The following is a 15,666-nucleotide window of genomic DNA, read 5'->3' as shown; positions in this document are numbered from 1 at the left end:
ATATGAAAGGGTTCTTTTCAGGGAGAGTGGAGTGGATTTTGTTCTGGTTTTGCTTTTGCTTTTGCTTTTGATCTTTGAAGAAGAATCACCATTAAACATCGGGGACCCTTTAAGTCACAAAACAAGCAAGGAGCGAGGATGGAGGAGATGAGAAGAAAGGGAAGAGAGAAAGAAAGGATAACAAGGAATTATAATTAGGAGGCATCTGCTGGCAGTGGTAATACAATATTGACCCTCTGGAAACTGTCATCTCAATATGAAAGACGGAGAGGTCTGGGGGGCAAGACCTCGTGCATTTGATTGCAATCCAGCGGGAGAGGAAATCTATAGTGAAAAAGAACTTGAGAGGCTACGATAAAGAGAGTGAAGATAATGAAGAATGGATAAGTAAAAAGCGATTCGAAGTATAAAGTGAGGTTGTACAGCCTGAAGGACTGCATGGTAACTATCTATAGCCCTGTGAAAGAAGGTTCTGGAAAGGTGGAGTGATTTGAATGGCTATTCTCTGGTACCTGTGGGTGAGAGAACCAAAGAGCTGGGCTTGTATATCAAAAATAGAAAAGAGAAAGTACAACAACAGGACAATAAGGCCAAGCCAATTTACAAAGGAAAGTGCTGGAGTCTTCTTTAGGAGACCTTTGTGGCTGAAATACAGAAAAGGCTTGCAACCCACTTCAGTATTTCTTTATAGTGGCTCCTCCAACTTCTAAGTTCTGTGAGCTTTCTAATCAGGACAGCTGCCGATGTCTATTATGTCGATTTCTTTTACTGTTTCCTTGAATTGTATCTAAATCATTATCATACTCCCATTTCATAAATTTGAGAGCTCTTTACCAGCTAAAAAATTTTAAAAATAGATAAACTAATTAATTAATAATCGCTGCCAGATGCATATTACCATGGAACAGGCCACATGCTGAGCACTTTATATACATGGCATCATTTTAATCTGCACCCAGCACTGAGCATAAACATTATTATGCCCATTTTCCAGAGGAGGAAATGCAAAGAAGAGGTAAAGTAAGTTGACCAAGGTTGTATGGAGTCCAGATGCCTCAGACACCTAACCATTATATCAGTGCGCCCATTACTTTGTTAGAGTAAAAAGGCTGAGGCTAATTTCCTCCCTGAAGCCAGTGTTTCAAGACCAAGGCCCAGGCCAGGAACATCTCACCATACCTTGATGGTTGAGACCACCACCATTGGAGAAGCAGAGATGCTGGTACTTACAATGGAGTTGTTGAGCTCAGAGTCCCATACAGATCCTTTTTCACACTGAGTATGATTGCCACCATGATGGCTGGGATTCCCAGAGTGGGGAAGCAAGCCAAAGGCATCCCATTAGGAAGCAAGGGAGAGTTCCTGATCAATGATTGTGAGTGCTGGTACACTAAGGCACTGTTTAAATGAGCCACAGATGTGCGGGCATCAAAATACCATTGTTTGCAAAATGTTTGTAAATTCTTCCAAGTTAAACATTTCTAGGAGTTCTCCAATCTGCTAAGCTTAACAGCATGCCAATGGCTCCAACACAACACCCACTGGTTATTAAAAGTAGCACAAGTGCCAAAAATCAACTTGGCAGTGAAAGTGTCTCGTTCATGGGAATGCAAGTTCACATCAAGCATTTCTGCTCAGATGATCAGCTGCCAATTTGTCTCCCTTACAATACTGCCCATTAGTTCTGGTCCCTTTTTGTCTAGGTCACCTTGAAGGAAGGGCATAGGCAATCAGCTGCAGCCTTCAGTGCTTTTCTGACAGGGGAGCTGCTTGCACACTCGTTACTAGTTTGACATTTTGACTAGATCGACCAGTTAACAACCAGTCAATTTAGCCTGACTATAATAAAGCAATCAGTTCAGTCAAAGTGGTCAAACGTGATGTGAGTATAGACATGGGGTTTAAAAAAATCCAATTACATTTACATTTGCAAAACTTAAATGATTTCTCTCTTTCTCACAATGTATTTCTCCTAAAGAAGGAGCATTATACTGGCACACATTTTAGGGGTCTTGTAAGCTACTTTCCAAAGCTGTTTCAAAGCCCAGAGTGTCAAGAATCTTGAGAAATCCTCCATTTCCATCACTGTCCTGTCCCTTCTGGTCTGTCTGTGGCTCACCTAGCACAGGGCTCAGCGTTCTGTCGATGGAAAAAATATCACCCTGAAAAAAATCCCACCCTGAAGGGAGGGATGGAAGGAGGCCTTTCATTTAAGAAGAAACTTGTGGGGCAGTCTCCAATCTGTGATTATACTTTGCTAATTGAGACCAAAAAAAAAGGTGTCTACTGGTTATTATAGGGCTTCCCCTGGGGCCCAGTTGGTAATGTGGGAGACCCGGGTTCGATCCCTGGGTTGGGAAGATCCCCTGAAGAAGGAAAAGGCTACCCACTCCAGTATTCTGGCCTGGAGAATTCCATGGACTGCATAGTCCATGAGGCCGCAAAGAGTTGGACACGACTGAGCGACTTTCACTTCACTTCACTGGTTATTAAAAAATGTGGACAACTAAATCTACTGCCTTGGACAGGGATTTAAATAAAGGAATAAAACCTTTGAAACAGGCTGCTTTCGCATTAGGAAGATAGAACTTCAAACATAAACAGAGGCTAATATTTGTTTTCCTTACAGTTGACAGCATTTGTCTAATATTTAAATGCTCTGAGACTCCCTGGCCAACACTGCAGGGATCCAGAGGCCAAACGGACAAAGGCCTGAACCATGGCTGATCTGAATTTTGGTGGAATGCCATGTGACCCAAGACGAATTCGAGAAGACAAGGCAGTCCTGTGAGGAGGCACTCTGAGGCCGTCTGCTACTTGCCACCTCACACTCTCTGGAAGGCTGTTATGATGCAGTTTCTCATCACCTCCCCCGGTGTGGGGCTTTGCACCCTGCCCCCTCAGAACAGAGTTGCACAATAAAAGTACCGAGCCTTAGTCTTGCCTGTCTCCCCTTCATCCCAGCAAGTGTGTGTGGGATGTGCAGATCAAACAGATGGGAAGCCAGCCCTAGGGAATACCAACATGGAAGGAACAGGCGAAGGAAGAAGGGTCAGGAGACGAAGCCGAGAACGAGTGACGCTCAGGGATTGGGTGCTATTTCCAGCCCCTGCACACTTAGCTACATGTGTGTTATCCACCTTCTGGATTATTCATGAAACCTCTTCCATGACAGTTTTCAGTCTTTCAGTTGACTCGAGGTGAGGGTTGCCAGGCATAAAGGGGAGTATTGACTATTTTTGTCTTTGTACATCTGACGGTTCCAATGTATACTAGAACCATGTTTTAGATTGTGCTTTGTTTAAAACTAGCCTGTCTCCATTCGCCACATTAACATGGGTAACAGCACTAACTGTGTATCCAAAGAAAGCACATACTACATTAATGAACTCACTAAAAAAATGAGTAGCTAATTGGGAAGCTATTGTCTTCACAAGGCAGCAGAAGGTAAAATCTATCTTTTCAGGTATCCTATGCATCCCACTTCACACACAGCTCCTATTTTGTTGCTGCTCAGTCATGTCCAACTCTTTGCGACCCCATGGACTGCAGCACGTCAGGCTTCCCTGTCCTTCACCATCTCCCAGAGCGTGCTCAAACTCATGTCCATTGAGTCAGTGATGTCATTCAACCACCGCATCCTCTGTCGTCCCCTGCTCCTCCTGCCTTCAATCTTTCCCAGCATCAGGGTCTTTTTCAAGGAGTCAGTTATTCACATCAGGTGGCCAAAGTATTGGAGTTTCAGCTTCAGCATCAGTCCTTCCAATGAATATTCAGGACTGATTCCTTTAGGATGGATTGGTTGGATCACCTTGCAGTCAATGGGACTCTCAAGAGTCTTCTCCAACACCACAGTTCAAAAGCGTCAATTCTTCAGTGTTCAGCTTTCTTTATGACCCAACTCTCACATCCATACATGACTACTGGAAAAATCATTGCTTTTGACTCTACAGACCTTTGTCGGCAAAGTAATGACTCTGCTTTTCAATATGCTGATGAGGTTGGTCATAACTTTTCTTCCAAGGAGCAAGCAACTTTTAATTTTTTGGCTGCAGTCACCATCTGCAGTGATTTTGGAGCACAAGAAAATAAAGTCTGTCACTGTTTCCATTGTTTCCCCATCTATTTGTCATGAAGTGATGGGATCAGATACCATGATCTTAATTTTCTGAATGTTGAGTTTTAAGCCAGCTTTTCACTCTCCTCTTTCATCTTCATCAAGAGGTTCTTTAATCCTGTTTGCTTTCTGCCATAAGGGTGGTGTCATCTGCATATCTAAGGTTGTGGCTATTCTCCCCAGCAATCTTTTATTTTTAAATCATCAAGCCACAGTAGTTCATTTATTGTACTGCTTTTAAACAGTCTATCCCACTATATTCAGTCATGCTTCTGCTATAGAAGCATACAATTTGCAAATCTATGGAAGCAAATAAGAGGCAATAGTAAACAAAGAAAATCTCACTTGCTGAAAAAGAATGGAGTCTCTAGATTAAAGTGATCAGCAATGAAAAGACAAAAATGAGAAAATCATAACATTAGATATATTCTTGCCGAATTACTGAAGTCCAAATGTTACCAAAAAAGCAAAGAACCTCATAAATTCCCAGCAGAACAGATAAAACAGGAGGAAAAGTTTAAAAAAATTAACCACCCAGGAAAATAATAATATTCATGTTAATAGCAGAGAAGGCAATGGCACTCCACTCCAGTACTCTCGCCTGGAAAAATCCCATGGAAGGAGGAGCCTGGTAGGCTACAATCCATGGGGTCGCTAAGAGTCAGACACGACCGAGCGACTTCACTTTCACTTTTCACTTTCATCCATTGGAGAAGGAAATGGCAACCCACTCCAGTGTTCTTGCCTGGAGAATCCCAGGGACAGGGGAGCCTGGTGGGCTGCCGTCTATGGGGTCGCACAGAGTTGGGCACGACTGAAGCAACTTAGCAGCAGCAGCAGCAGCATGTTAATAGATGCGGTCCTCCCATAAACTTTGTAAAAAAGAAATAAGCAAAAATAACCTTATTATAATATGACAAATATTATTTACTGTAATAAAAAGAAGTATCACTTTAAATAACAAAACTTAAAATCACTTCAATTAATATCAGGAAGCTTATAGTGACAACCATCAAAAGTATTATTTAAGATTGTAGTTTTGAGCAATAAGAAAAGAAAATTATTAGACATTTTTATACTAACATGATTTTAAGCCTAGGTAATCTAAGATATTCCCATCAACTACTAGAATTAATAAAAAAAATTTATGAAATTCACATACTTAAGAAAGAGATACCAAAAATAAACAGTTCTCTCTTGTAGAAAAAAGAATCTAGAAACTAAAATATATACATCTGTGTTTTCCTCCTTTTCCAATACAATGTTGAAAAACTCTAATGTATTAAATCTACTTACTAAACAATTCAATGCTACAATTGGTATCTTTGGAACTAATTATGTCTCTTTACAAAAATCTTAGTACAAAAAAGATCTTCACAACCCAGATAATCACGATGGTGTAATCACTCACCTAGAGCCAGACTTCCTGGAATGGGAAGTCAAGTGGGCCTTAGAAAGCATCACTACGAACAAAGCTAGTGGAGGTGATGGAATTCCAGTTGAGCTATTTCAAATCCTGAAAGATGATGTTGTGGAAGTGTTGCACTCAATATGCCAGCAAATTTGGAAAACTCAGCAGTGGCCACAGGACTGGAAAAGGTCAGTTTTCATTCCAATCCCAAAGAAAGGCAATGCCAAAGAATGCTCAAACTACTGCACAATTGCACTCATCTCACACACTAGTAAAGTGATGCTTAAAATTCTTCAAGCCAGGCTTCAGCAATACATGAACTGTGAACTTCCAGATGTTCAAGCTGGTTTTAGAAAAGGCAAAGGAACCAGAGATCAAATTGCCAACATCTTCTAGATCACTGAAAGAGCAAGAGAATTCCAGAAAAACATCTATTTCTGCTTTATTGACTATGCCAAAGCCTTTGTGTGGATCGCAATAAACTGTGGAAAATTCTAAAAGAGATGGGAATACCAGACCACCTGACCTGCCTCTTGAGAAACCTATATGCAGGTCAGGAAGCAACAGTTAGAACTGGACATGGAACAACAGACTGGTTCCAAATAGGAAAAGGAATACGTCAAGGCTGTATATTGTCACCCTGCTTATTTAACTTCTATGCAGAGTACATCATGAAAAACGCTGAGCTGGAAGAAGCACAGGCTGGAATCAAGATTGCTGGGAGAAATATCAATAACCTCAGATATGCAGATGATACCACCCTTATGGCAGAAAGTGAAGAAGAAGTAAAGAGCCTCTTGATGAAAACGAAAGAGGAGAGTGAAAAAGTTGGCTTAGTGATACTGGATGCTCGGGGCTGGTGCACTGGGATGACCCAGAGGGATGGTACAGGGAGGGAGGAGGGAGGGGAGTTCAGGATGGGGAACACGTGTATACCTACAGTGGATTCATGTTGATGTATGGCAAAACCAGTACAATATTGTAAAGTAATTAGCCTCCAATTAAAATAAATAAATTTATATTAAAAAAAATAAAATTAATAAAAATAAACTCCAAAAAAAAAAAGTTGGCTTAAAGCTCAACATTCAGAAAACTAAGATCATGGCATCTGATCCCATCACCTCATGGCAAATAGATGGGGAAACAGTGGAAACAGTGGCTGATTTTATTTTTCTGGGCTCCAAAATCACTGCAGATGGTGATTGCAGCCATGAAATTAAAAGACACTTACTCCTTGGAAGAAAAGTTATGACCAACCTAGATAGCATATTGAAAAGCAGAGACATTACTTTGCCAACAAAGGTCCGGCTAGTCAAGGCTATGGTTTTTCCAGTAGTCATGTATGGATGTCTGAGTTGGACTACAAGGAAAGCTGAGAGCTGAAGAATTGATGCTTTTGAAGTGTGGTGTTGGAGAAGACTCTTGAGAGTCCCTTGGACTGCAAGGAGATCCAACCAGTCCATCCTAAAGGAGATCAGTCCTGGGTGTTCATTGGAAGGACTGATGTTGAAGCTGAAACTCCAGTACTTTGGCCACCTGGTGTGGAGAGCTAAGTCATTTGAAAAGACCCTGATACTGGGAAAGATTGAGGGCAGGAGGAGAAGGGGATGACAGAGGATGAGATGGTTGGATGGCATCACCAACTCAGTGGACATGGGTTTGGGTGGATTCCGGGAGTTGGTGATGGACAAGGAGGCCTGGCGTGCTGTGGTTCATGGGATTACAAAGAGTTGTACACGACTGAGCGACTGAACTGAACTGAACTGAAGTAAAAGATATTAATCTGTAAAGCAATTATCCTTCAATTAAAAAATAAATAAACTTTTGAAAAAGATAATAAAACACCATAGATCTCTGGATGCCAATATAAGCTCTGTATTTCTAAGGAAGTATAATTTCCACCGGCAGTCTTGATTCCAACTTGTGGTTCACCCAGCCCAGCATTTTGCATGATGTACTCTGCATATAAGTTAAATAAGCAGGGTGACAATATACAGTCTTGACGTGCTCCTTTCCCGATTTGGAACCAGTCTGTTTTTCCATGTCCAGTTCTAACTGTTGCTTCTTGACCTGTATACAGATTTCTCAGGAAGTGGGTAAGGTGGTCCGATATTCCCATCTCTTGAAGAATTTTCCACAGTTTGTTGTGATCCACATAGTCAAAGGCTTTGGCATAGTCAACAAAGCAGAGTAGATGTTATTTCTGGAATTCTCTTGCTTTTTCTATGATCCAACAGATGTTGGCAATTTGATCTCTGGTTCCTCTGCCTTTTCTAAATCTAGCTTGAACATCTGGAAGTTCTTGGTTCACATATTGTTGAAGCCTGGCTTGGAGAATTTTGAGCATTATTTTGCTAGCATGTGAGATGAGTACAATTGTGAGGTAGTTTGAGCATTCTTTGGCATTGCCTTTCTTTGGGAATGGAATGAAAACTGACCTTTTCCAGTCCTGTGGCCACTATTGAGTTTTCCAAATTTCCTGGCATATTGAGTGCAGCATATTTCACAGCATCATCTTTTAGGATTTGGAATAGCTCAACTGGAATTCCATCACCTCCACTAGCTTTGTTCGGAGTGATGCATCCTAAGGCCCAGTTGACTTTACATTCCAGATTGTCTGGCTCAAGGTGAGTGATCACACCATCGTGGTAATCTGAGTCATTAAGATCTTTTCTGTATGTTCTTGCCACCTCTTCTTAATATCTTCTGCTTCTGTTAGGTCCATACCATTACTGTCCTTTATTGAGCGCATCTTTGCATGAAATGTACCCTTGGTATCTCTAATTTCCTTGAAGAGAGATCTAGTCTTCCCCATTCTCTTGTTTTCCTCTGCTTCTTTGCATTGTTCACTTAGGAAGGCTTTCTTATCTCTCCTTGCTATTCTTTGGAACTCTGCATTCAGAGGGGTATATCTTGCCTTTTCTCTTTTGCCTTTCTCTTCTCTTCTTTTCTCAGCTCTTTGTGGGCCTCCTCAGACAGTTGTTTTGCCTTTTTGCACTAGCCATTTTGCCCTTTTGCCTTTTTCCATCTCCTATGGATCCAACACATTTTCTAAATGCTAAGTCTTGTTTGAATAGGCAAGGGGTGGGGAATAGCTGAGCTGTTCATGTCAGTTAGAATTACAGGAAAGCAACCAATGAGAACTATTCACGCTAAGTTCCTTCCTGGCTTCTCTAGGGTGGCAGAATGGTGACAGTTATAAGACGTGGTGTGAAACGGAGTATGTCTGAACCAGCACCCTCTCACGTCTTTCAGGTGTTTTCCCTGGCCCTTTAACAATCTGACTACATCCTAGAGGTCAACGTCCAAACTATGGAGATAGACTCCCTGGTTCAAACCCCAGTTCTGCCGCTTACTAGCTGTGCAAATTCTGGCAAATTACATAATCTCTTTGTACCTCAGCATCCTCATCTGTTAAGTGGGAATAATGATGAAACCTTTCCCATAGAGATATTGTGAAGATTAAAGGTTGTTGCTGTTGTTTAGTTGCTCAGTCATGTCTGAATCTTTGCAACCCCATGGTCCACTGTCCATGGGATTTTCCAGGCAAGAATACTGGAGAGTGTTACCATTTCCTTCTCCAGGAGATCTTCCCCAACCAGGGGTCAAACCCACATCTGAGCCACCAAGGAAGCCCTGAAGATTCAAGCTGAGATTAAATGAGATGCTTTGAACCATGTTGGGCACATGGAACACCAGCTCAGTGTTGGCTATTGTATCCATGTGTGTTTGTTGGGATTGTAACTTGAGAAAGAGAAGGATAAAAGCTGACAGGTTCACTCCTATAGATCTAGCATTTAGCACAGCACAGCAGCAGCTGCTCAGTAAATATATGTGAACCAGTGTCTCGCCATAGAGGTCCAAAGCTTGATTTACGGAGCAATACAGACAGAAAGAGAAATGCCCACCCCAAAACCAGTGAGGCAATGCTTAATTCCTTACTTATGATAATAGCAGAAGTTTGGTCCCTAATACTTGTATAATAGAATTAGACAGACACAGGCTTGAAACAGAGACATCAAGGACAATGGCAGATATACTTACCCCAACCAACCAGACAAAATTTAAGGATATAATTGGAAATGTATATGTTGAAGACTTTGACTAGAGCAAAATACATGTGGACTGCCTCCAGGCCCATTCAAGTCAAAGACACGAGCAGAAATAATGAAGTGCCACAGCAGCTGTGATACAAAGGCCCGCTTTCTGAAATGATGATGATCAGGAATTGACTAGAAATACCAGGTTTAGCATCAGTAGTGCTGTGTACAAGTTGATCAGGATTTTAGAAGGATGATCTTTTAGAAGTTTGCTAAAGGAAAAGGCGCAATGTGAGGCAGGGTCTCTGCTTTTGATCAAGCATGGCCATGCTTTCTATGTACAATAATTAAAAGAATGAAAGAACTGCCTATTAAAATTTAATTATTCATATTATCTTATATGTACTAAATTTTTTAGTCCCCCACCATCTTTCCAGGTAGAACCAAAATATTCCAAATAAGGTGACCTTTAGTAATAGAAATAATAACAGCTTCTCTCAGCTAAGCAGTCCCCTTCTTTGAAGAAAAGGAAGGAAAGACTTCCTTGTATACTACAGTTCCACCATCACTCCTTCTACTGACTCAAGACTAAATCTACACATGACCAAGTAGCAAGATGACTATAGGAACCATTTCACATAGTTACTTGGGTATTTCAAAAATCCAGACACTTGACTTCATGAAATTTTTCAAGAATTTTCAATTTTCACTTGAAAAGAATTTTCAAGTCTTTTGCCTATTTTTAATGTATTGTCTTTCTTTTGCTTTTTGCTTTGTAGTTTTTAATATATTCTGCGTATAAGTCCTTTGTCAGATATATATATAGTGAATATCTTCTCTTAATCTGTGGCTTGCATTTTCACTATTTTCATGGTATCTTTTGATTTAAAAAAGCTCTTAATTTTAATGGAGTCCAACTGATTAACTTTTTCTTTACTACTTAGTGTTTTTGTACCCTGTTGGAGAAATCTTTTCCTATCTCAAACCTACTGTTGTTTTAAAAATTCAATTACAATCTTTTTTTCAGAGGAGCCTTGATTTTTTTTTAACCTGGCCACTTCATAATCTAAAAGATGTGACCTCTGCCTACTGTGATGAATAAGAACATTTCTGTTACATTAACATGAAATTAACAAGGATACAATGCCAAGAGCATCCATCAAACCAAATTAAACTTAGAGTAAAACTCTACCAACTTACTGAAGAGCTAGGTATGTCACTATTGCAGGTCCCAGGAAAATGGAGGAGATTCCACATCCGATGTACGTTATAATCACTAATATCTGTTCGTTCACTGCATCCACTGCAGACCTGGATAAATCCTAGGGAATGCAATGTGTTGTATTTTATACATTTGGCTAGGCAAGTTTATGGTAAAAAGTTTCCAGTGCCCACTAACAGTAGCTTCCCAGGATGTACAGCATCTCTGTTAAAGCTCTTATAAAACCAGAGTATGTAGATGGATATACAGTAAGACTGTATGTTGTTCATTGATTATGCCTAGTGCAACTTACTGTGCATGGGGCATGGAGAGCCATCAACAGCACTGGAAGAACATTTAGTCCTTGGTTTTATTGTCATTAACATGTTCCACACTTCAAATATAACCAAACTAATAGATGTGAATTTGAGATACACTGTGAATTATTATCTGAACTGAGCGTTCCAAAACATTGCACAGAACATCAAAAAAATGTTCCTTTCCCTTAGACCTTCAATAATTTTCATAAAATTAAAAGACAAAGTGGACCTTAGAGATCACATAAACCTGTAATTTCTTAACCTGAGAACTATAAAAGACTTGAAATGGTGTGCAAATTACTTGAATATATTTGAATATATTTGAAATTCAAATTATTTGAATATATTCTGGGAAGACGGTCCATACTTTCCATCAGATGGCAATGGAGCTTCGTGACTCCTAAAAGGTTAACAAATGCTGGTCTACTCTGGTAGTTCTCAACTGGACACAGTTTTACCCCTCCCCTGGGTCATGTGGCAATGTCCGGAGACATTTTTGGTTGTCTCACCTGAAGAAGGTGCTACTGGCATCTAGTGGGTAGAGACCAGGAATGCTGCTAAACAACCTTGAATGAACAAAACAGCACGCACGACAAAGAAATATATGGCCCAAAATAGCAATAGCGCTAAGGTTAAAACATCCTCATCCACTCCAATCTTTCACATTCCAGAAGACAAATTTAAGATCCAAACAAGTGAAACAACCTGACCAAGATCACATAGACAGCTAGTAACAGAGCTAGACTGTGAACCATGGGCTTTTGACTCATGCTGTAATGTTCTAACCAATTTGCAGGTGGGTAAACAAAATTCTTACAGTTCAATAAGTATCAATGAGTTTACCTCTTATTTGTTGAGTAGACATGGTTAAAAAAAAAAAGAAAGAAAAAGAAAACTATAAAACAGACTCTTAGCCCTCAGGGAGTTTACCATTAGTAGAAGAAACAACTCATACACAACATATTCATATACCAGTATATAATATATACAGTACAGTAACTTAGGAGAACTAAGAAAGCATTCAAGGGTGGGTAAAGAAGAAGGAAATGCATTTGAGCCATTTTGAAGGAAAACTCATCAAGTCCTGATGTTAGGGAAGACCAAAGGAAATGAAGGAGAGAAGGATTAACAATTACTCCCAAGGCTCTAAGCCTGGATATGCAAGTTGATCAGAAAACTCTTGCTTGGTTAACTATCGCAAGTATTAAAAATAAATATTTCTTTCTTACACTGCAATTTGGCAATAACTATTAAAATTTAATATTCTAATTGGAAGCAATTCTACTTCTATCAATTTATTCTATAGAAATACACCAGTATTCAGATCAGTTCAGTTGCTCAGTCATGTCCGACTCTTTGCGACCCCGTGAATTGCAGCATGCCAGGCCTCCCTGTCCATCACCAACTCCTGGAGTTCATTCAAACTCATGTCCATCGAGTCGGTGATGCTATCCAACCATCTCATCCTCTGTCATCCCCTTCTCTTCCTGCCCCCAATCCCTCCCAGCATCAGAGTCTTTTCCAATGAGTCAACTCTTCGCATGAGGTGGCCAAAGTATTGGAGTTTCAGCTTTAGCATCAGTCCTTCCAAAGAACTCCCATGACTGATCTCCTTTAGAATGGACTGGTTGGATCTCCTTGCAGTCCAAGGGACTCTCAAGAGTCTTCTCCAACACCACAGTTCAAAAGCATCAATTCTTCAGCACTCAGCTTTCTTCACAGTCCAACTCTCACATCCATACATGACCACTGGAAAAACCATAGCCTTGACTAGATGGACCTTTGTTGGCAAAGTAATGTCTCTGCTTTTGAATATGCTTGCTAGGTTGGTCATAACTTTCCTTCCAAGGAGTAAGCATCTTTTAATTTCATGGCTGCAATCGCCATCTGCAGTGATTTTGGAGCCCAGAAAAATAAAGTCTGACACTGTTTCCACTGTTTCCCCATCTATTTCCCATGAAGTGATGGGGCCAGGTGCCATAATCTTAATTTTCTGAATGTTGAGCTTTAAGTCAACTTTTTCACTCTCCTCTTTCACTTTCATCAAGAGGCTTTTTAGTTCCTCTTCACTTTCTGCCATAAGGGTGGTGTCATCTAATGAATAAAAATGTGTACTATAGCATTATTCATAATGGAGAAAAACAGTAACAACTCAAATGCTTACTGTAGCAGATTGGTTAAATTCCACTGTGTTAAATTCACACAGTGGAATACCATAAAAATATTTTTTAAAAATTTAAGTAGATAGACATATATTTGCCTGAAAGGTGTCCAATATATATTGTTAAGTGAAAAGCAAGTGGTAAAACCAGTATGTATAATTTGATCCCATTTTTAAAAAACCAAAAGATATATTAATATATGTATATAGGAAAAGAATCTGAAAGAACATATATAAAGGTGTTAATGTGATTTCTTTGGAGGGGGGTTATAGGGACCTTTTCTGTAAAGTTTGAATTTTGAGAAATTGGCATTAATTTTACAAGAAAAAAAATAAACATTCATTTCAACTTGCTCTACTTTGAATGAACAAGGTGGGCGGCTTTCTTCCACTTGCATGCCACTTTTCCATAACTTAATTCATACATATATTCCTAGTCTGTAATCTAATAAAAGTTGTCAAAACTCTATTAAAGAGTGATTAAGAGGCAACCAGGCTTCCCTGGTGGCTCTGACAGTAAGGAATCTGCCTGCAATGCAGGAGACCTGGCTTTGATCCCTGGTTTGGGAAGATCCCCTGGAGAAGAGAATGGCTACCCACTCTGGTATCGTTGCCTGGAGAATTCCATGGACAGAGGAGCTTGGTGGGCTACAGTCCATAGGGTTTCAAAGAATCCAACATGACTGAGCGACTAACACTTCACACACTGAGACAACTCACCATTAAGACTCCAGAATGGGTAAGGTGATCACATTGACAGTTTGTGTAACTTACATTTGTTTCCTTCACGTTACAGTCTGATGAGTTCCATCCACCTTGCCTATCTGCAAGTGACAGAAGGGAATTTCAAAGCAATTTTTCTTTTCTCAGAAATGTTTAACTTTTCATTATATGTACCTTTCCAACGTGTGCTATGATTAGTATTGTTTGTTAAGACAGCAGGATAGCAGTATAATTGAGCCTGAAATTAAATTAATCCTAATAGGCAGAACTGACTTGTGGAGGACTTCATAAATGGCATAACTTCTTTGGTTCTCACTTTTCCTGTTCTTCTACAGATTAGGACAGACTTTAACGATGAACAACAGTCCTGCCACTATGTTGGAGTGACAGTAAGGACTGTTTTTTTTTAAGTAGCACAAAGAGGAAACAGATCTAGAACTTTTTGAAGTGTTTGAGCTATGGAATACAGATGACGCGTGGGGTTCCTCAATGGGACTGGAATAAACATTTGAAACAACCAGCTCAATCTAGAATTCAAATGGTCTCAAGTGTTTTGCATTCAAGTCAAATTATGGTCTAGAACTCCTTCAGATCAGTCATTCAGTCGTGTCCGACTCTTTGCAACCCCATGAATCACAGCATGCCAGGCCTCCCTGTCCATCACCAACTCCCGGAGTTCACCCAGACTCGGAACTCCTTAGGGCCAATTAAAGCCCCTGGTCTACTTGATACCTGCCTAGTTTCTCACTCCTGAGCACACTCAGGCTTCTAGAACTAAGCCACATACCTTGAGAACTTGTAGATCTTGGGTACTAGATGACATTTAGAGTTAAACCTCTAGAGTAGTACTAGAGCAGAGGGGTTCTCCTAGGGCAGCCAGCTAAGTGTGGTTAAAATTTGTCCATCCAGGATAACACTAAGAGATTCCAGAAGTTCTAGATACATGGACAGGGGGTGGGGGCAAAATATGACCTGGAACAAGCCCATTAATGGATATTAATGAACACACAGATCAGCTTATTGAGGCTGTGGGGGACAAAGCTTATCATTTTACAGAAATCTTACCGTGAACGACTTGAAGGGGACCAGGAAAGGACAGTGATATCTCTGTTGTAAGAAAGTAGCATTATCTTCCCCCACCCAGAATTTCAAGGATACTAAAAAAGGAAACATCCCAGACAGAGTTTCTACAGGTGGAAGGACTGCTCCCAGAGACACTCCTGGCATTCCAGGAGCAATTGCTTCTGTGCAGGAATTTTCTGAGATTGGGCTACATCCTTACAGATTCCAATGGCAATGGCAAGCTTAAGAGGAACCCATTCAGCAATCCCTTTCCATCACCCCTTCTCTCTCTTTTTTAAAATTTTTATCAGAGTATAGTTGATTCACAATCCGTTAGTTTCAGATGTGCAGCAAAGTGAATCAGACATACATATACACATATCCACTCTTTTTTAGATTCTTTCCCCATATAGGCCATTACAGAGTATTGAGTAGAATTCCCTGCGCTATACAGTAGGTCCTTATTAGTTAACTATTTTATATATAGTAGTGTGTATATCAGAGAAGGCGATGGCACCCCACTCCAGTACTCTTGTCTGGAAAATCCCATGGACGGAGGAGCCTGATGGGCTGCAGTCCATGGGGTCGCGAAGAGTCAGACACGACTGGGCGACTTCACTTTCCCTTTTCA

The 15,666-nt window shown here is 40.4% G+C and overlaps 1 protein-coding gene across 1 annotated transcript in view; it reads right to left on the bottom strand.

Moving 5' to 3' along the window:
- ADGRG4 (adhesion G protein-coupled receptor G4) overlaps positions 1 to 15,666 on the bottom strand; it is a 117,471-nt gene that overhangs the window by 10,796 nt on the left and 91,009 nt on the right. Inside the window, 5 exon segments of the mRNA XM_070784186.1 lie at positions 1,231 to 1,311; positions 9,575 to 9,689; positions 9,692 to 9,840; positions 10,769 to 10,890; positions 13,971 to 14,074. Of these exon segments, the coding sequence (XP_070640287.1) occupies positions 1,231 to 1,311; positions 9,575 to 9,689; positions 9,692 to 9,840; positions 10,769 to 10,890; positions 13,971 to 14,074 (571 nt within the window).

The sequence above is a fragment of the Bos indicus genome, chromosome X (assembly GCF_029378745.1).
Source record: "Bos indicus isolate NIAB-ARS_2022 breed Sahiwal x Tharparkar chromosome X, NIAB-ARS_B.indTharparkar_mat_pri_1.0, whole genome shotgun sequence".
Classification (NCBI taxonomy): domain Eukaryota; kingdom Metazoa; phylum Chordata; class Mammalia; order Artiodactyla; family Bovidae; genus Bos; species Bos indicus.
This window is presented reverse-complemented; position numbering and strand designations above follow the sequence as displayed.